This window comes from Ursus americanus, chromosome 13 (assembly GCF_024610735.1).
Source record: "Ursus americanus isolate L20-20 chromosome 13, mUrsAme1.1.p, whole genome shotgun sequence".
Classification (NCBI taxonomy): Eukaryota; Metazoa; Chordata; class Mammalia; order Carnivora; family Ursidae; genus Ursus; species Ursus americanus.
The window spans coordinates 30,905,751-30,927,900 of NC_142139.1; the positions used below are offsets into that span (position 1 = coordinate 30,905,751).

Here is a 22,150-nt window from a genome sequence, read left to right on the forward strand (position 1 = left end):
TGTCCCAGGGAAGGCGTTCCCGCGGCCTCCCTCCCCGACTTCCGGGTCGCGGTGCTTGCAGGGAGTGATCCGCGGGTAGCGTCGTTTCCGTTGCCGGCTGTTCGCAGTTGGGGAAACCGAGGCAGCTCCAGCTTCCCCCTAGTTCTTCCGCTCCTGTGAGGTGGCTGCTGTTTCTTTTCGTCTCGCCCGGTGCTGCTTTGGTGCGGCTGCGCTGAGGGCGCGCGGGATGGTTGAGCCCCTCGGTGTCCTAAGGAAAGCCGTGGGGTGTCCCGGCCGGCGGGGCTTTGTGCGAGCCGTACTTTCCCACTCGGGCCGCGCGCGACCTGGGCTCGGTCAGGCTCCGGAAGGGGGGCTCGGCGCATCGACTCCCCGAGGGCTGGGGAGCTCAGGCGCCGCGAGGCTTGCGTTCCCTGCGCTTGGCAGTTCTTGTTTCTTTTGTCCTATTGAGCGCGGACTAGATGATTCATGTTAAAGTCGCAGTGCTGCCGATATCTGAGGATGGGCGTTGCTTCTGCACTGACCTGCGGGGATTTCAAATTTGGCAATCCCTCAGGCCGTAGTCCAGAGATGATGTCTCTATGGGAACGCTGAAGGCAGAAAGGAGAGAAAGCATTTTATTTTAAAGTAACTTCTCACTTATATTCCCCCCACCCCGCTTCATTTAGGAGTTCAAGATTTTTCTAACGGCATGAAGATTAAGTTTTGTCGAGGGCGTAGTTTATTACTATTCTTAGTATTTCTGCCCTTCACCTCTGAGTGGAAAATCAACAATTAATATTAGCCAGAGTGTGATCTACTCTGTGTTCAACTTATATACTTCAATTTGTAAGCCATATGTTGTGTTTTTATTTGCTGATATCTCCTGACTGTGGGGCAGATGTAACTGGCGTTATACATAAGGGTTAAAGAAGCTCTTCATTATAGGAACCATTCAAATGTATGGCATATTTGATTTAATTGTTGCTCAATTGGGTCCCATTTGTTTGGAAACTGTTGAATCTCATTCTCAAAGATGAGAACATAGGGAACTGAGAAGTTGAATCTAAGTAAGTAGTTTGATTTTTACAGTTAATTCCTAAAAAGTGACAAATTGACCATTTGACCATCCTATATTTAACTGATCTAAATTGTATTTATTACATATGTCCTTGTTTTCTTACACGCCTAAATACTACTACAAAGTAGACTCAGGGAATAACATGATAGATATAATTTGGGATTTGATAAGTTGAAATAACTATTTTTTTCCATTTTTAAATCTAATTTAAGGTCATTAAATCTGTCATATTTCCTTCTCCAGGAAAAAAAAATGTTTATTTCTTTGTGGGAGTTCTTCTATGGGCACTTTTTTCGATTTTGGATGAAATGGCTTTTACGACAGATGACTGGAAAATGTGAATTGCAGCGAATTTTTGATACCTATGTAGGTGCACAAAGGACACACAGGATAGGTAATGTTATTTGAAAAAGAATACATCAATTTTAACTCTGAATGAATATTTTTTCTCAGTATTGATAGTGACAGATGCACTCATTGTGTATCCTGATCAAGAAACTAAAATTTAGTTTTTTAGTCTTTGAAATCTAGCTTTGAATGATCCCAGCTCTAAAACTATGATTTTGTAGAAAAAGAATCATTATAATTTAGTTCCACCCACGTCTGTGCAAAGAATGATCTTCTCCGGCTCCTAAAATTCATCACTTGTACCTTAGATTATAGTTGCAACCTGTTTTCCGGAGAAGAATCTCTATTTCTCTGTCCTTTGAAACTTTCACTTAAATGATGGGGAAGAGTGTCTGAATCTAGATCAGTTTTTATATTCAGCACCTTTTCATCAATTTTTTAATCTCTTATATAATTCGTGAAAGGACGGTAATAGGTATCTAGTGATCCCTGGTAAAGATTATTATACTCAGAGTCTGCACGGTCCGGTGTTGTAGCCAGTAGCCACATGTGGCTATTGAGCTCTTGAAATGTGATTGGTCTCAATTGAGATGTGTAGAAATATAAAATGTACCCTCAGTTTCAAAGACTTTATATGAAAAAGGAATATAGAAATGCCTCATTAATAGTTGTTTATATACATTATATGTTGAAATGATATTTTTGATGTATTGGGTTAAAATATATAAATTTTATGTGTTTTATTCTAATGTGGCTACTAGAGCATTTTAAAGTACACACATGGCTCACATTTTGGCTTGCATTATATTTCTGTTGAACAGTGGTGTTCTGTTTACCTTCTAAAATTCATCAGCTTTCAATGCTTAATTGAAAATATTGCTTTAAATTAGAACACAGAGGAGAGAGAAATGTGGTTGAGGTGATTATACTTTGACCAGAATAAGGAAGACCCGGGATTGGCTACAGTTCATGTTCACTGTGTTAAATGGAAAATCATGACTTAACTAAATCCTCCTCTGTGTTGAACAAGTGTACTTCAACTAAGGAATCCACCCCTGTGAGATCTGGGGAGTGGGTGTGGGTATCCAAGGCAACAGGGGAAGAATGAGAGATATAAGGAGGGAGTAAGCCTCAGGGCAGCTGGATGATTGAAGTTTAATTACTTCCATAGTTTTTTTCACAACTTTGTGGCTGACTTCAATTACTGCCTGCTCTTTTGATTTGCCCTTTTGGCTGCTCTAAGAACAAAATACCTCTTGATAAGAAATCTTAGCAGTAATGGCTTATGTTTTGTACTATGGGGGAAGAACATATTAAGGCATAAATTTGTGGCAAAACCATTTTTCTTGAGTTTTTCAAATTGCTGAGAATAAAGAGACTTTATTCTCAGTGTGCCAGAAAATGTGCCAGAAAAAAAGTGTTTAAATAGTCTAGTAAAAATATTCTAGTCATTCTTGAAACAGAAGGCAAGAATGGGGAAGCTGCTTTTCTGTTTGTCTGGTTAGAAGATAGTTGGCCAAATAATCTAAGTCTCTACAATTTACCCCCTTTGTTGTTGTATGATTCAGTCACTGGCTCCTCAAATCTAAATGCTTACTCCATAAGGCCAAAAAATGAAGAAAATGTAGTAGAGAGCACTTTACTTGTATGTTCTTTAGGTGGGTTTCTGGGACCTAAGCTGTTGTGAGGCAGCCATGAATGAATTTGCAGTGGTTAGTAGACACTTGGGGGTTTGCACAGAAACATGACCCTGGGGAAATTAGGATGGTCTCACCTCTTTGGCTCTGGTGTGTTACATCGGGTTGAGAATCTTGGAATCATATCTAGTGCTCTGTGCTGTGAGGATAACATTTAAAAATGTTTGCTGTGTTATACATGTAGAAATTATATCTTCTAGAACTATTAACTTATTATTGGCTTGATATTTATACAGTTTATGGAGTAATTTCCAAACAGCATTTAAGTGGTAACAATCTTTTTTCTTTTTTCCTTTATTTCAGAAAATTCCTTGACATACTCCAAGAATAAGGTAGGATTATATCAAGGGGGTAGTTCTAGAAAACTTAACCTGGAGATACTTTTTCTTTAAAAGAATACCTCAGTTTTAGAATTCATTATTTTTAATGTTCTACTAGAAGAGTCTTTGCTGTAAAGAGTATTAACATGAAATTTCCCACTTTAAGAATATTAATTTTTGAAACGTTTTCTGTGTGTGCATGTGTGTGTGTGTGTGTGTGTGCGTGCGAGTGTGCTACTTGTGCACAAAAAAGGTATTTGAATAATTTGTCCTTATCTGAGGTTTTGTTTCTTTATTTTGCCTCAAAACTTGATAGCCTTTGGGAAAGCAGATTCTTAGGGGAAAAACCTCATAAACTGTGTCCTTCGGATAGATTCTTATACGAGAGAAAAACAATTTTGGATAGTGATAAAAAAAAAAAAACAATCCTGAATCACATGCCTTTTGATCCTAAATAAGTCATACCTCATGCTATTTCTTAGTTAGCCTTTGCTGTGTAACAAACTTAAAAATCCCTGGGGCATATATTACACTATGTTGTTTATTTCTTGCCCATGATCTGTGGGCCACCTCGAGAGGTTCTTCTTCAAGTTGGTCCCAAGTTCAGGACTGTTCCAATTGTGTCATTGTGGAACCCAGGTTGAAAATATAGTGGGTACTTGGAGAATGTTTTCACAATAGATCATTGAATGTCCAACCACACAGACATATTTTTTAAGTTTCCTCCTGTCATGTCCATTAATATCCCTTTGGCTAAAGTAAGTTACGTAGCCAACCCAAGTCAAGGAGTAGAGAAATGCACTGTGCCCACTACGAAGCCATGGTAAGCATGTGACTATATAATTTAATTATAGGGGAGTGAAAAATTGGGACCAGTGATTCAATCTGTGACATGCTGTACTTCTCAATAGTAGTTCACAGTTTTATATATATATAGAGAGAGAGAGAGAGAGAGATTATATATAATATATATATATAGATATATGATTTGGTATGGCAAAGGTGGAGTATGGGTCGTGTAGATCATTGTTTAAAATCCCATAGTAGATCACAGCCAGCATTAAACAAAACAAAAGAAATGAAACAGAAAATAATCAGAAAACACTGGTTGTAAAAAGGTTAAATATTGTTTTATAAAATTTTAATTTTAGTTATCTGTGTGTGCATCTATTTGTATTGTAAATATCTATAGGTATGTTTGTACTTGGTCATGATCTACAACATGGATAAAAATTAGAATCAAAAACTGTTGATGTGCTATTGTCTAGTGATACAGACACGAGTTACTAATTCATGCCAGAAAGAAAATGGATATTGTTGAATGTTGCAAGCATATCAGTTATGTTCTGGGGAGTGACCTATAAAATAAGTGCCTTATTGATTTAGTTACGGTCTTTTTTTATGAATGGTCAAGGTAAGAATAACTCATCTACATGAATATATATTGGGGAACAGGAGTCTGGAGTCCTACTCATTTGTTCAGAATCCTAGAGAGTGATTAATATTCTTGTTCTTTTTTTTAATAAGAATGTAGAGATCTAAAAAGTTCACAAGTTGCTGGTTCTAAAAATTTATCTACCCATATAGTTCCTTCCATATATGAAACTTAGGATGCAATATCACAAAGTAACAATATCATTGTGGAAGAACCTCTAGAGAAGTTCTGAAACTAGCAGCTCATTGTCACAGCTGTGTGTGTAACTGTTGTTACTACAACTGATGTGACAACAGTCTTGGTCACGGATTTTACTAATAGGATTTTATGTGTGGTATAATTATGCCAAACTTAAGTGGGACCATACATAAGATGTTGCTTTTTGAGAACTCTAGTGCCTTGGTCAAATCCTTGACCAAAGATTTGAATGGTACCACATGTTCAACACTCCTCCGGGTCTTTGGAATACACAAAAGAAGAGTAGTGTTGAATGTAATTATGAATATGCATTTAGAGAAGGTATAGATAAACTTTATTGGGGACTTTAAGGTCGTGGTAATGAGTTAAGGAAAAACACAGTGTTTATTCTTTTTTATCTGATTTACTGACTATGAAAAGCCCACTTGAAAAGTAAACATTAAAATTGTTAACAATTTTATTGGGATGCCTGGGTGGCTCAGTCTGTTAAGCGCCTGCCTTTGGCCCAGGTCATGATTCCAGGGTCCTGGGATTGAGTCCCGCTTCGGGCTCCTTGCTCAAGAGGGAGCCTGCTTCTCCCTCTGCCTGCCACTCCCCCTGCTTGTGGTCTGTGTCTTTCTATGACAAATAAATAAATAAAATCTTTAAAAACAAACAAAAAACCCAAAAATGTTATTATTAAAAAGTATAGGTTGCTAATAGTGTTATGTAAGGCTTACTGAAAAAAAAGGATAGTCAACCAATAGGTAGTTCCTTACTGAATTAAATCACAGAAGCTTTTTTTCTTGAAGTTTTAGATCTAAGGTAAACTTGTCAATAAACAAATGGTGGAAGCCTCATCAATTTAAAAATACCATTTCTGGTAATGTATTGCATCTCCTTGTATATTTCCATTTACTTTGTAGAGTAAAATCAAATTCGGATTTCGTGATACTCCTATTAACCCTGATCTACTTTTTTATCGATGTGAGAAAAGTCTGGGTTTAAGTCCTGATTTTATCACTTGCTAGTAGTTTGACTTTTGGGCAAGTTACTTATTTTCTCATCATAAAAGGAGGTGCTAATATCCACGTGAATGTTTTAAGATTACAGATACTAATATGAAAGCAGTCTAAGACAATGCCTAGTACATGATAGGTATGCAACAAATAGTAGTTGTTAGTAATATTAATGATAATGGGATTAAACCAATATATACTACAAGATTTTTAAAAGTTTAAAATATTCATGAACACTTCTTAGGTATTTAAATACTTCACATTACTGATAATTGCTGTGAATAAGTGACTTTAATCTATTAAGGCCAATTCCCTAAAGCAGTGATAGTATGGTCCTACTGGGTTGTGAACTATTTCATAGTGGAAATTCTTTGATTGTTAAAAATTGAGTTTCAATTGCTTGTATTTTAGGCTAAGGACTACTTAATAATTATATATTAAGGGTTACTAAACTTTAGGATTTATAAATGAAAACGAAAACCTTATTAGAATTTGAGCAGTCTAATTCAGTATTGTGCTGACAAGTCTGGCTGTCGTGCAATGTATGGTAACGTTGCAAAGCTCCACTGTACTAATGCATATACAGCTATTTGAAAAATTTGCCATGGAGGGAAAAAACACTTTGTCAATCTAATAGTGTTTTTGACTGGCTGTGCTTTTCAATTGCAGCTGTTGTCTTAGCTTTTAAATGATAATAACATTCTAGCTGTTGAATAATAAATTAGTTTTATGGAATCAATTTAGTTGTCTGTGAGTCAATGATATGGTATAGTGATGTACATATGCATATTTTTTGTCTTTAATTTGGAAAAGCTAGATTCTAAGTACCTAACCTTTAAGTATATACCTACGTAGGTGTTGTGGTTCACAAATGAAATGTTAGTACTCTGTATAGATAATCTCCCCAAATTTGCTTGCGTAGTGAAACTCACTGTTGACATTTGCTGCCTGTAAATATGTGTTAATCATGTAATTTGTAACCTACTTTCAAGGTAGATGTAATGAAAAAGACTTATTTTTATGTTCATCAAATGTTATTTTATAATAAAATAATATTCATAAGCATATAAAATTTTTTTACAAAGTATAGGATAAGTGATTCATATTTGTTGTTCTCTTATTTATTATCACCCACTTTTTCTTTAGTAAAAAGTAAATGACATTGGGAAAATAGTCTTTCAGTGCGTACATGGTTTGAGGTTAAAAAAGAAAGCTTTAAAATTGCTGACTTCAGAAATTCTCTAAGTACTGTATATTCCAGGATTGAATATACCTTCAAAATTAACTTAGAAAATGTTGTAATGGTTTATATTTATCCTCCATCCAGGCTGCTATTTTATTTTTGATGAGGAAGCAAAGACCTACCAAAAAGTTAGAGAATAAGCCAGAGATTGACAGATGGATAAAAAAGTAAGACCCAATTAACTGAATGTTGTTTCAAGAAATATACTGTAAACATAAAGATACAAACAAATAGAAAGCAAAAGGATATACCATGTGAATAATTAAGCATAAAAAAGCTATTGTGTCTTTGTTTCAGAAAACATAAACTTGGAATATTACCAGTGACTGAATTTTTTTTAATGATAAAAGGGTTTATTTATCAAGAAAACATAATAATATTAAAAGTATATACATTTATTAACAAAGCTGCCAAATACTTGAAGCAAAAATTGACTCAACTAAAGAGAGAAATATACGAATCCACAGTTGTAGTTGAAAATTTTAATACACTTCTCTCGATAATTGACAGTACAAAAAGACCAAAAAAATCAGAAGGGATGTATACCATTTGAACAATACTTTTACAGTATTTTTACAAACAATACTTTGTCTTGACCTAAATGACATTTATAGAATGCTACCCCCAACGAATGCAATACACACATTCTGAAGTACACGTGGAACATTCATTTGGGTACGACAATATATGGGTCTTTAAATAAGTCTTAATAAATTTCAAAGGCTTGAACTTATACAGAGTATGTTTTCTGTCCCCCACAGTACTAACTTAGAAATAAGAAAACTGTGACATCTAGAAAATCCCCAAATATCTAGAAATTAAAAATTTAACTCATGAATCAGAAAAGAACTCACAAGGGAAATTAAAAAAAAAAAATTGAACCGAGTGGTTTTTAAGGCCTCAAATCAATGATCTGTGCTTACACTTTAAACCAGGAGAGCAAATTAAACCTAAAATAAATAAAGGATATAATAAAAAGAAGATAAATTAGCAAAATAGTAAATAGACAAAAATAGGAAATAACAAACTCAAAAATTGATTCTTTGAAAAGATTCGATTCTTAGTGATATTAATAACCTCCTAGCAACACTGATCAGGAAAAAGAAAACCCAAATTACCAATATCAGGAATGATAGAGGAACTGTCAGACTACAATCATTAAACATATTAGGGGATACTATGAATAATTTTATGCCAGTAAATTCTTTAGCCTAGATGAAAGGGACAAAGTCCTTGAAAAATATAATTTATCAAAACACAGAATGAAATTCAAAAATATAAATAGCCATATACCTAATAAATGGAATTTGTAATTAAAAAATTGTGCACCAAAAGCCCTCCTTTACCTAGTGAACTCTTATTAAACATTAAGAAGAAATAATGCCACTATTACATAAATTCCTAGAAAATCAAGTAGAAAAAAACCACATTTTATGAAGCCAGTATAACCCTGATACTAAAACCAGACAAGGACAGTATAATAAATGAAAATTATAAATCCGTATCCTTCATAAACACAGATGCAAAAGTTCTTCATTAGCAAATTGATCCCAGTAATCTATAAGAAGGATAATACATCATGATTGAGTTTTCAAAGTCAATGAATGTAACTCACCACAGGACTCTGAGAAACAAACTGAGGGCTTCAGAGGGGAGGAGGGTGGGGGAATGGGATAGGCTGGTGATGGGTAGTAAGAAGGGCATGTGTTGCATGGTGCACTGGGTGTTATACGCAACTATCGAATCATCGAACTTTACATCAAAAACCAGGGATGTACTGTATGGTGACTAACATAATAAAAAAAATATGATTATAAAAAAAACCAAAAACAAAGTAAATGAGAAAAATAAGATCATTTCAATTGATACTGAAAAACTATTTTGACAGAACTCAATACCCATTCATGATTAAAAACTCAACTAGGAATGGAAGGAACTTCATCCTAATAAAGACCATAGGTGAAAAACATGCAGCTACCATGATATATAATACTGAAATATTGAATGCTCCCACACTGAATTGGGAACAAGGCAAAGGTTGTTGCTGTCTGATTTTTTTTTCCAGCACTGTGTTGGAGGTCCTGGGGAGTCCACTAAGGAAATCTAAAATATAAAGATTGAAAAGAAAGAAGGAGAACTGTTTGTTAACAGATGACACAGTTTGTGAGTGCAGAGAACCTTAAGAAGTCTACAAAAGCTACTAGCATTATTAATATATGAATTCAGCAATGTCTCAGGACACAGTGTGCTTCTATAAGTTAGCAACAAACTTTTAGAAAACAACATTAAAGAACAATACCACTTATAGTAGCATTCAGAAACATAAAATATTCAATGATTAATGAAAGCTACACAAGACTTCTACACTAGGGGCGCCTGGGTGGCACAGCGGTTGGGCGTCTGCCTTCGGCTCAGGGCGTGATCCCGGCGTTCTGGGATCGAGCCCCACATCAGGCTCTTCTGCTATGAGCCTGCTTCTTCCTCTCCCACTCCCCCTGCTTGTGTTCCCTCTCTCGCTGGCTGTCTCTATCTCTGTCGAATAAATAAATTTAAAAAAAAAAATCTAAAAAAAAAAAATGTTTCTATTAAAAAAAAAAAGACTTCTACACTAAAACTCCTTTTCCTAAGAAAAGTTAAAAGTAGAAAGATACAGGGTAGTCATCAATTGGAAGACTCAGTATTGTTAAGATGTTAATTCCCAAATTGACCTATGGATTCAGTGCCAATTCCAGTCAAAATCCCAGCAAGCTATTTTTGAAGAAAGTGACAAGATCATTCTAAAGTTTATACAGAAATGTAAGGTACCTAGTATAGCCCAAGTAATCTATTAAAAGAACAAAGTTGGGGTGCCTGGGTGGCTCAGTTGGTGAAGCGTCTGCCTTTGGCTCAGGTCGTGATCCCCAGGGTACTGGGATCGAGCCCCAGGTCAGGCTCCCTGCTCAACAGGGAGTCTGTTTCTCCCTCTCCCTCTGCTCCCCCCACCCCCGCTCATCTCTCTGTTGCACGTGCGCTCTCTCTCAAATAAAATCTTAGAAGAAAAATAAATAAATTAAAAAATCGTAGTGTCTACAGGAAAAGTATTTGCTGAGAGACTAGACATTATTTCTAATCTGAACTCTGTCTCTTAGGTTTGTGTAGGCCTTGAGCAAATTCATTCAATCAGGTACTCATTCATTCATAATGTAAGAGTAAGTAAGAGACACAAAGCCTGGTGGCGAATCTGTAAAAGTAAGCAAATACAGTGTAGTAAGTGCTCTCTCACTTCCTCTCCAAGGCTGAGGATGGCTTCACAAAAGGAGGTGATATTTGACCAGGTTTTTCATGTTTCAGGAAGCAAAAAGGTTCTATCCATGGAATAGGTAACCCTTTCATTAGCGCTGGGTTTTAAGGTTCAAGACATTTCCTGTAGCCATATTACCTTAGGATTTGACCAATTAGACCTTGTTGACCATATGTGTATCCTTACCAACTGTTAGTCTTTGATCATTTTCCTTCTCACTTTTTCATTTACTTTGAGGAGTCTTTTTGTTTCCTTCCTTTTATTCCTTCTTTTAAATCATATGCATTGCTGTACGTGTCTTTTACTGAAGCAGTTGCTTTCCTTAAGGTTTTTATCTGTTAAACATCTGCATTTAATAGTTATTTGTCAATTAGCTTTTACATGCAGGATATGAAAAGATGAACTAGATATAATCTGTGCTTAAAGAATTTTCCACTTAATACATAAAAGTAACGGTAATTTAGAAAGTAGAAAACATCATAAAAAGGTTATAGATAAATTATGGGGATCTCAAGAGAGGAGAGGTTAATTCCACTTGAATAGAATCAGGGAAAGCCTCTTGGACCTGGTATGTGAGCTAGCTTAAAAACGGGCAGCATTGGTATGTTTAGTGATTGGGAAGGAACATTCTGGAAGAAAAACCCAAGAGATGCAGAGGCATAACTTCAGGTATGATGAGAATATTTTGCCTGGGGTTATAAGGGATTCCAGAGAGGATTTCATTGGTAGTTTACAGAGGGATAAGAGTTAAACTTTTTAAGGGTAAAAAAGGCCTGAACTTGCTTGTTTGTTGAAAGAAGGATCCAGTGGACATTTATAGGACATATTATGGAAGAAATCTGTTTTATGTGAATAGAAAAAAGACTAAGGCTATTGGTTAACAGTGACTGTCTCTGGTGGTGGCAAATAATCACAAGAATATTTGAGTTCTCTTCTTTTTTGCTCTTCTGCATTTAAAAGTTTTTTTGACTTCTGCGTTAAAATTTTTGTGCACATATATGTAATTTAAAAATTTTATATAAAGTATCTGCTTCATATGCCCACTATGGTGGGAGCTCATTTGTTAAGAACTTATCACTTGAGAACCTGTTGATTCTCAGTTGAGGAAGCCTTCATCACGTCATGCTGCTTCTCTTTATGCATGTGTGTATGCATGCATGCATGTGTGTGTGGTTTTAGCCCTCGTGAAACCAATTTGGTTTCATTTTGCATTTTAATGTATGCATTGTGAAGTTGACTAAATACCCCAAAACTTAACTGTTCTGCTTCAGCTGTAAGGGATTTTCCTCATTTAGCTTTCTTTCACATAAATAGGTTTTGCAGAAAGCAACTCTTGTTGTCCAGAGTGAAGTGGACAAATGTGTAGAAGATATAATGAAGGAAAAGAATATTAACTCTGAGAAGGATGCCAGGTATGCTCTTTTTACGGTATTCTCTTTTATTGCACACTTTTATTGTGAGGTGTGGCGATCACACACTGTTCATTGTAAAAACATTGGAGCTGAAGGGATTGTAGAGATCATTCAGTTCAATCCTTTCACTTCACTAGATGAGGAATTGAGGAAATGCTTCCTAAATAGACATATGAACCGCAAGCTAGGAAAGGCATTACTTTATTGTGATAAGAAGGTATGATTTTTAGAAATAATAATTTTATCATTTTCAGTTTTAAAATCTGTATGAAGGCATGCTTACTGCAGATATCCGGTTATAAACAGCTCTATTTGGATGTAGAAAGTGTGAGAAAAAAACCATATGATTCTGATAACCTCCAACATGAAAAGCTGCTTCTCAAGGTAAATTTTTGTTTTCTGTATTTGGAGTTATTGGACACCGGAAAAATAAATCAGACTTGAGCTAGTAAAGTCCATGTGCAAATTCTAGAGTCTTATACAGTCATCCAATCTCTTTGCCCCTTATTATGTTGGTGAAAGATTTAACTATTTTTATAATTTTCTGATAAGCCTCATTAAAATATATTCACATAAATTTTACTTTAATGCTTTTAATTCTGAAATAAATTATAAACTTATTAAGAGAGGGATCTTTTCAACTGATGAGTCCACAAATTTCAGGTGTTTCCCCCTTTTTATATAAGTCACATATAAGTTAGGCATTTTTTTAACTTACTTTCAAATTATAAACATGACTGTCCCTTTTCATATTATCACGTAAAATATTTTGGGATTTGTGGAATGTGAATTGCCAAATAATGCCACCATAGACTTAAAAATTAAGAAAGTGATGAAATTTACTTTGAATTTCCCTATTTCTTATGATTCTAAAGTATAAATACATAAGGCCAGTGAGAGGCCAAAAGTAGAGATTATTAAACCCGGAGTAAGCTTTCCAGATCATCTAGTGTTTCACCTTCATTTTAGTTTTAGGGATGAGGATTCTAAGGCCCAGAGGAGATGAAGTAATTTGCTTTTGGGCCAGTTTCATTTTTAAATAGTTAAAGTCCAAGAACATAGCACATTGTACTTGGAGTTAGGAGTTTGTTATATCTAAAAATGCTGTGGAAAGAGACATTGATAATATCTAAGTAACAGAGACAAGTTTAAAAAAAAACACCTTTTTTCTGAGAAAGGGTAAATATACACTTTACCAAATTTTAAAATAAAAATAAAACTTGAGTTTGTAAAATGAGGATAATGAAAATACGTACCTCAAAGGGCTGTTGGTGTGAACTGAACCATTATATTTAAAGTTTTAGAATGGTGCCTGGCACTCACTGGGGGTTGGCCACCATTTTATATCCTCGTTGTTATCATTCCCTTAACTTCTGACCTTTTCTACACAATACCTTCCCTTTAGAAGGGGTAAGATATACAGCCTAGCATTTTAGTCAAGGGAATTTTTATCCTGTTGATTTCATTACGAGACTCGGTTTTAAAGGTGAAGAGGCAGTTGCTGGCAGTGAATCACTCAGCCACTGCACATACTTTGCAGTCTCCGTGGGTAAAGAGCTAAGTAAGCACGTGTTTCTTTAAGTGTAGTGTAAGGACCACCTTCACTGTAGTTAACGAGTGTCTTAATACTTAGAATTTAAGGTTCCACCTTTGCCCTGTGAAATCAGAACCTCCAGGGGCGGAACCCAGAAATTTGATATTTATGCACATTAAAATTGACTATTACTGGTCTTACCGTGTTTCTCCCCACATCACTGAGGCTTTATCACTGGCATAACCAAACCCCTTGCCAAACTTGTGGAGAGACGCTGATGTGTTAATAAAAAGAGAAGGGACCAGATAAAAACCCAGTCTAATGATTGGATTAGCTTCAGGGCCAGAGTCCTGACCCTGTCTTAAAGTAAGGTCACAAGTCTTCACATTTTATTTTAGGTGACAGGATACTCCTTTCATTAGGAGTCCTTTACTCAACAATGCCTGAAATGGTAGTGAAATGGAAAAAAATGCAAGTATTTCTGTTCTGCAAATATTTACAAACATTTTAATCAACTTTTGTAAGTCTGTTTTGTTTGATGACTTGTGGTGTTGAATTTAGAAAATGATTAAATTTTTTAAACTTTGTTTTGCGTTGGTTAGTTTGTTGCTAATATTTGGTTGCTGTTCTTAAATGCTCAGTCTTAAGGAACATATTTACTTAAAACCAAGCTGTATTTTTTCTTTTGAAATTATGAAAATTTGTAAAATAATGATCATATGGATTGAAATGCTATCAGTCTTATTTCTTCATGATTCCCTCTGTTTCGCTGCTTCTGTTTAGAGACTAATCACCCACCACTAGAGTGGAGCCTATTTACGTAGGTAGTGTTCGAGCGAAGGGCCAAGTACCTAACACTGTTTTGTTTTGTTTTTTTCTTAAGGAGGCAGTTTACCAGTACTGGCAGACATATATATATATATATATATATATATATATATATATATATATATATATATGTAAGTTATTAGTTATAACAAAACTTAATAAATACAGATATCTCATTGTTTTAGATTTCTATATACTTGTCACTTTTTTCAGATCTACTATTCTTTATAGCAGTCTTTTGAATTGGAATAAGTATGCTGCATTTTTTTAGGGTAATTGAAAAGTTCTTTAAATCCAGTCTTTGTTGAACCCCTATGATTTGTCTACTAAAGCTGTTTAATTGAAAGTATTCAACTTACGTGTCATGTATGAGAAGAAAAATGTCTTAGTAAATTAAGAACATCGCTATTATTTGTAATATGGAAGTATGTTTGTACAGCTTTGGAATCTTCTAATGCCCACGAAAAAGTTGAAGGCTAGAATCTCCAAGCAGTGGGCTGACATTGGTTTCCAGGGTGATGATCCCAAAACAGACTTCAGAGGCATGGGCATACTTGGATTAATCAATCTTGTGTAAGTGAAATAAGCTTTTTCTTCTTTTGTAAATGAAATGACGTGTAACTTCCAATGTTGTTAAATTCTAGTAAGAATTGATCTAGTTGTTTCATACTGTCTCTGAATTTTAATAGCTACAGTGCTTAAAGTATCTACTAATGTGCCGGCAACAATATGAAGACATTGGAAACATACTTTGTGTGAGTGTGTGATTTCTTTTCTTAGTGATTCTTCTTCCTTTCTCTTTCGGATCTCCTTTCCGATAGCTTTTAAGGAATCATGTATACTCTTTTCTTACTCGTTTTATCTTCTTGCCTCTTCTCTCTTGGCTCTCCAATTCCATTTTGGGAAATATAACTTGATACTAATAAAGTCTCTTCACACTTTCTCTTCACCATCTGTGATAATTGATCTAAAGCCCTGCCTTTTCTGAGCCTATATGAACTCCCTTTTTTTTTTTCCTCCTTTAATATTTATGCTTGAGCACATTATATGAAATCCCAAAATGTGTAATTAAAATCAGAATTGATGGCCAAAACTATTCTAGAAGGTAAATTGAAAGATTAGTATAGATATGGATATGCAAATTAGAAGTTAGTGTCTGTCCTCGAATTGTGATTTATATACTATAAAATGCCTAGAATGGGAAACCTAACCACTAGCAAAGTTTTGATAATTGTTACTGTGAAAAAATTAGTCTTAAAACTGTGCTAAATTATTAATATTGAGAATAACTAGGTCTGTATGGCTAAAGCTATTTGGGGGGAAAATAGAAGACACAGTAGGGTTTTAATATCTCTAGTTTTTTCCAGTCATGAAAGTATTTAGTTTTCTGCAATACCTAAATTTTATAAGTATAAAGATTTTAAAGATTCCCTGTAAGTATATGTGCCAAAGATACAACACAATACAAAAATAGTAATTACAAGGGCACCTGGATAGCTCGGTTAAGGGTCCCACTTTGGCTCAGGTCATGATCCCAGGATCCTGGGATCAAGCCCCACATTGGGCTCCCCGAGTGGGGAGCCTGCTTCTCCCTCTCCCTCTCCCTCAAAAAAATAATTATAGTCTTAAAAAAATTTAAAAATAATAATTACAAAAAATGAGAATGCCGGTTTTCTACTTTGATAAACAAACTTCCAGTTGGAATTGAAATAGAATAAATGCAGTTTTTGTTTCCACTTGGAAGAATTATAAAATATTTTAAAATTTATTGTTTTTCAGAACACATAGATTCTTTGTTCTTAGCCTTTAAAGGCCATCTTTCTTCTTGGTACTTGTAAACTACACAGATATTTGAACCTCTGTTAACCAGACAGTATTCTGGTGTTTATTTCTTTTTTTGAGAGAGAGAGAGAGAGGGAGAGGGAGAGAGAATCTTAAGATGGCTCCAGGTAGAGCCCAACACAGGGTCAGTCTCATGACCCTGATATCATGACCTGAGCCGAAATCAAGAGTTGGACAATTGACTGAGCCACCCAGGCGCCCCATAGTGTTGCTTTTCTTTTTATGAGTAACCTTGCTTCTTGCTCTTTTCGTAAGAAATCAAGATTTTTCAACATTTGCCAGAGGAGAATTTAATGTAGCTTAAAATTTAAATAAGTTAGTAGGATTTAATTCAAGACTGTGGCAAGGGATTCTGATAGACCTTTAAATGATTTACAGATACTTTTAGTTAGTATCTACTAATTTGAAAAATGACGAAGACTCACATATATTAGTAATTATTTGATTGCCGATGATGTACTAGAGATGGTTGAAAACATGAAAAATCAGTTCTGATTCCCCTATAATTCTGTTTGTTGTCCTGTGTATGGAGCTATGAATCTTCAGGATTGAAATAAAGATAGAGTCAAGAAGCAGACAGGCTGTTCAAACACCCTTATGTGATTTATTTTTTAACTTTCTTGGCATTTGTCATCTAATCCCTTGAGATATTTTGTTGCTTCAAAGGATAGCTGGTAGTTTGGTGACGATGCTTTAGATAAGTGAATGTTGAGGCAGGTGTAGAAGAAGAAAGGTTATTGTACAGAAAATGAGTTCAGAAGAGGCTAAAGAAAGCTGAATAGATGAGGAAATAGAAGCAGGTGAGTAGAATATAGTAATTAAGGCCAAAAGTACGTAGGAAGGGAGAAAGGGTAGCAAGGAAGGAGATGGAAGGAAGGCAGGCAAGCAGGTGGGAGGGAAGGAAGGAACGGGGGAGGGAACTCTCAGATTATTGTAAGGGATAGTTTTCCTTATTGCATAGATGTTCATTTTTCATAGATGCTGTTAAGGTAGGGGTTGACTAAGTTCATCAAAGAAATTAAAAGTTGTTCTGTGTTACAGATTGAACATTTTAAGAATAGTTTGGTTATCAAAATATTAACATAATACTGAATTGTATTAGTATCATGAAAAAAAATGAAATGTAAATAGTTTAGTAAGGGCATCCTTAGAGTCAGCCTAGGGATAAAGGAGACAAATTAGTGTATGTAAGGAAAGCATTACACTAAAACAGGACTTTTTCCTGTGTGGGGAATTACAGATCCCTTTGAGAAACTGGTGAAAGTTTTCTATATTCTCTCCCCAGGAAATGTACACACAGAAAAATTCACGCGTAATTTAAGGTGGTTCATGGATACCCCCATTCATGAATGATGCTTCATTCATGGACTTCTAAATTAACAACCCTTGTTTTAATGGGTTGAAAATTAGCCAGCAAAGAAAAACTGAAGTGCATGGTATTAATCTATAGAAGAAAAATGGGAAGACTTGGTTAGAAATTTCTATGCTTTATGAAAGTTTCAGTGATTGTGCCTTCTAAAATTTAAATGAGCCATGGAAATCCACTTTTTATTCTACGTCTTATCCTCATATAAACACCCAGGCAGTCATCATATATGTATATGTGCATGAGTACCAGTGGATCATGAGGTGACCCAGGAGGTTGAACAGAAGATTTAGTCCCTATCTTTAAGAGCTCAGAGAAGTTGCATTAGTACAAGCCAACAGGATGTATGAGCCTGCCAGTAGAGGTAGCTTTGTATATTTCGCCGTTGTACCTGCTAATACTTCCATTTTATGGCCAGCATTTTAGTTACACCACTGATCAAGGAGGGCTTTTTTTAGTGCAAAAGAAAGGTTATTGTCTTTCTTCTGTTTGCACAGAAAATGGCATTAAACAATATAGACTTCAGTTATAATAGAAGGAGTTAGCTGAGGCGAAAGGATGAATGTCGCAACAGGTACACCCAGACTATTTTATAAAAAAACTTAAAGTAACAACAAACAAAAAGAACTCTAGATTTTTCTTAAAGGTAGGTAGAAAGTCTCTTGTTAAATCATTTATCTTTAAAATACTTTAAAGCATTGCAAAGGGCCCATGTCCTGTTCTAACTAGATAGGCCTGATCCCTCAGAATTAGATTTTGATTTGCAAGCTTTTCCGAGTCACTTCGGAAGTGATTTGAGATGGAGATTGGGATGATTGTGGCAGTACTGGGACTATCAACTTGACTGTCAGTAGTTTTTTAAATTTCTTTTGGATATCGTCAATTTGAATAACATATGTTAATTTTACTATTTTTCTTCAACTTTTTAAAGGTATTTCAGTGAAAATTATACCAGTGAAGCTCACCAGATTCTTTCCCGTTCAAATCATCCAAAACTAGGGTAAGCTGGATACATCAAAGAAACTGTAAATTCTTGAATTTTAAAATGTTGATTAGATTATCTGAATTTGAAAGTATCTTAAGGTATTTTTAAAAATGAGATTATTTTTATTAATAAGTTTATAAAAGATACTGCATGATACATTATTTTTAAGGTGAAATGTGATCATACCCCAATTTTGTATTATTTCAATATATTTTTGTCACAAGATACGGTTTGTCTATAAAATGGAGGTAAGGAACTTTATGAAAGTTTGTTGAGGAATAGATTTGAAAATAGGAATAGGAAATAGCTTTGATGTAGAAATAAGAAAATGAGAAATAGCTTTGAAAATTGTAAAGTGAAATGCAATTGAGGTCCTATTATCAATGTTATCATCATTATTTTATTTTTATATTCCAATGATACCTACCTTTAAAAAAACATTATAACAATATTATATCATAAAAATAAATACCCTGGGGCGCCTGGGTGGCTCAGTCTTTGGGCCTCTGCCTTCAGCTCAGGGCGTGATCCCAGAGTGCTGGGATCGAGCCCCACATCAGGCTCCTCCTCTGGGAGCCTGCTTCTTCCTCTCCCACTCCCCCTGCCTGTGTTCCCTCTCTCGCTGGCTGTCTCTCTCTGTCAAAAAAATAAATAAAATCTTAAAAAAAAAAAAAAGCACAAACTTAAAAATACATACATACATACATACATACATACCCACCCTGATAATGGAGGGGAAAATGTCAGATTGCCCAGTGTGTTTTAGAAACCAATGAGGGTGTACTTTTTAATTTTTTAAAGGATTTTGGTTTTTGGTATTTGTATGACCAAAGCTTCATTATTACTTCTTAGATTATATCCAGAAAATCAACAGCCTCTAAAAGAACAAAAATCTTTTATCTGTTCATAAAACCAATGCTGTATTAGTAATGCATCAAAGTAATTTTTCAGTAATTTCTTGCATAATTTTACATTTATTTTCTGAGCTATTTGGCTAGCTGGTATAACTGGTAATGTTTCTGACATAGGTATTCTTATGCAATAGTTGGAATCAACCTTACGGAGATGGCTTACAGCTTGCTGAAGAGTGAAGCTTTGAAGTTTCATCTCTACAACTTTGTTCCTGGTATACCAACAATGGAACACTTTCATCAGTTTTATTGTGAGTATTAAAATGAGTTAAAACTAGACATTTCTAGATATAATATTTCTACTAAATATGTAACTTATGCTTGTCATTTTATTTATTTATTTATTTAGGATCTTTGAAAAACAGGGAAATAATGGGGGTGCCTGGGTGGCTCAGGCTCTTGGTTTTGGCTCAGGTCATGATCTCAGGGTCATGACATCAAGCCTCGCATCAGGCTCCACGCTGGGTGGGGAGTCTGCTTAAGATTCTGTCTCCCTCTCCCTCTGCTTCTCCTTGCTCGTGCATCTCTCTCTCTCAAGTAAATAAATCAATCTTAAAAAGAAAAAAGAAAAGAAAGAAAAAAGAAAAACAGGGAAATGATGGAAGATGAGTTCCCAAGAGTATTTTATAATCAGTTCTATAGTTGCTGAATAAAAAAATTCAGCGAGGCCGTTTTTTCACATATACGTAAATTTAGGATTTATGCAGTTTTCCTGTAGACATCCATTTTCCAGTCAACTATAAAATGAATTTTCCCTCTTGAATACTGGTTAGCGAATGCTTTTGAGTCAAGGACAGACCATTCACAGATTATTCTGTTAGCCTTACAAGGAAATTTAATTTAAAGGAACATTCCCCTCATCCCTCATTTCGAGGCCAGGTTTTCTTGTGTTAGGCTGGGGGTACTTCATAACTGTTCCTAATGCAGTCATTATTACCACTGTTCCATTAAGTTTTCTTGTGATGATATTTACACACTGAAGGCTTAATTAAATGAATTTATCTTGTGAAGCTCTTGCTCAGAAGCAAAGGCTTTACACCTAGCTTAGTTTCACATTCTACTTTTCTTGGTCTTTTTGTGTCTTCGGAATGCCATTCGCATGTTGGCAGGATATAGGAAACTAGGTAATAAACGGCCAAATCATAACTTCTTCATCTGCATTGTTGAAGGCGTCCTCCAAGTCTCTTCTTCCCACAGCCTCCCCTGCCTTCACTTAATCCCTTGTTCCAGGTTTGTCACTTGCTGAATTTCTCTTGCCTTTGTCTGCTTTTTCCCGTCCCCACTGTAACTGCGCCGCATGAGGCCTTTGTTACGTTACTGTAATGGCTTTTTCAGTGTTCTCTCTGTGATGACCTTCTTCCAGTTCTTCTCCACACTGCAGATAGAATGATTTAAAATGAAAATCGAATCATTTTGCTCCACTGCCTACAGTTCTTCAGAAGCTTCCATTACAAGGCCTTTCGTAATCCATACCTTGGTAACCTCTCCAGTTTCATTCTTCTGCCAAACACTAACTCCCCACAGTCTGAAATGTGGGCACGCTGGCCTGTAAGTTGTGCAAATGTATTATGCTCTTTTTTGACTCTGCACCTTTCATCCTACCTGGAATACCTGTTCTCCTCCATCCTCTCTGTCCAGGTGGCGCCTCAGTTGAGATATGACCTTCTCTGGGAAGCCTTACCGGAGACTTTGCTCCTTCAGTTACCCACTACGTTCTGCATTACTCTTCTTTCCTGCTCTTTTGGAGCACCCCTGTCGGACTAGAGACCTTCTTCTGTTCTCCCATTCATGCATTCACACACGGGCTGTCAGCTGCTGTTCCAGGCACGGGGGATAGAGCAGAAATGAGGCAAAAGTCTCAGCATTTATAGAGCTTTCCTTTTCAAAACCAAAACAAAACATTCCCTCTTGCAGCATCCACCTCCAGATGCCACCCCAGTTATCGGCTCCCCTTCATCATAAAACGTTTCAAAGCAGTGCTGTTTCCGCTTCTTCACTTCTAGTTCTTTTCTAACTCCAGTTTAGTTTCTCTCCCCACTATGTTGCTGAAACCGATTCTTGCAACTACATGAACGACCTTTTTTGTTGCCAGATCCACTTGCCGCACTTTTCTCCTCATGTTACTTGATACTTTGAGCAGCCCTCAGCATAGATTACCACGCCTTTCTTCTTGAAACGTTATCTGGGCTTTTCTGACGCTGCACTCTTCTGGCTTTGCTCTGGCCCCCGGCGCTTCTATGGACTTTTTTGCTAACTCTTCATCGGCTCCTTACTAAATGTAGGAGCACCTCAGAGTCCAGCCCTGCACCCCCTTCTCTCTTTAGTCTTCATTCTGTCCCTAAGTCTCCCCATGTGTGTACTAATGATACCAAAATGTACATCTTCAGCCCAACCTCTTTAGCCCCCACCATTTGTATGTCTAGATTTTTTTAATGGATGAGGATAAAGGATCGTATGGGGATGGTTGCATAAAGTTGGAGTCGATGCAACATGTTTTCAGATGGAGGGTCAGGTTTTTCAGGTCCCTAGGACCACTGTTGACGATTCTGCCTGGTGGGACTGAAGATTCCCAGCAGGCATGAGATGCTTTCCTTCACCCTTGTAGAGCCGCCATTGCTGCTTTGCTTCAGCACCCTCCTGGTCCTTCCTGACTGTACTGGGGATGTCTCCATGCCGGGCTGCTCCCAGATATAAAT

General features: G+C 36.0%; 1 protein-coding gene across 3 annotated transcripts in view; it reads left to right on the forward strand.

Moving 5' to 3' along the window:
* Positions 1 to 29: 29 nt before the first annotated feature.
* The window catches only part of ELMOD2 (ELMO domain containing 2), a 31,271-nt gene continuing 9,150 nt past the window's right edge, over positions 30 to 22,150 (forward strand). Inside the window, exons 1-8 of one of the 3 annotated variants that reach the window (XM_087866466.1) lie at positions 30 to 160; positions 1,301 to 1,451; positions 3,406 to 3,434; positions 11,891 to 11,988; positions 12,243 to 12,372; positions 14,790 to 14,923; positions 18,490 to 18,558; positions 19,572 to 19,705. In XM_087866466.1, the coding sequence (XP_087722592.1) occupies positions 1,310 to 1,451; positions 3,406 to 3,434; positions 11,891 to 11,988; positions 12,243 to 12,372; positions 14,790 to 14,923; positions 18,490 to 18,558; positions 19,572 to 19,705 (736 nt within the window). In that variant the 5' untranslated portion in view covers positions 30 to 160; positions 1,301 to 1,309. The other 2 variants (XM_087866467.1, XM_087866468.1) reach the window with 2 other exon arrangements.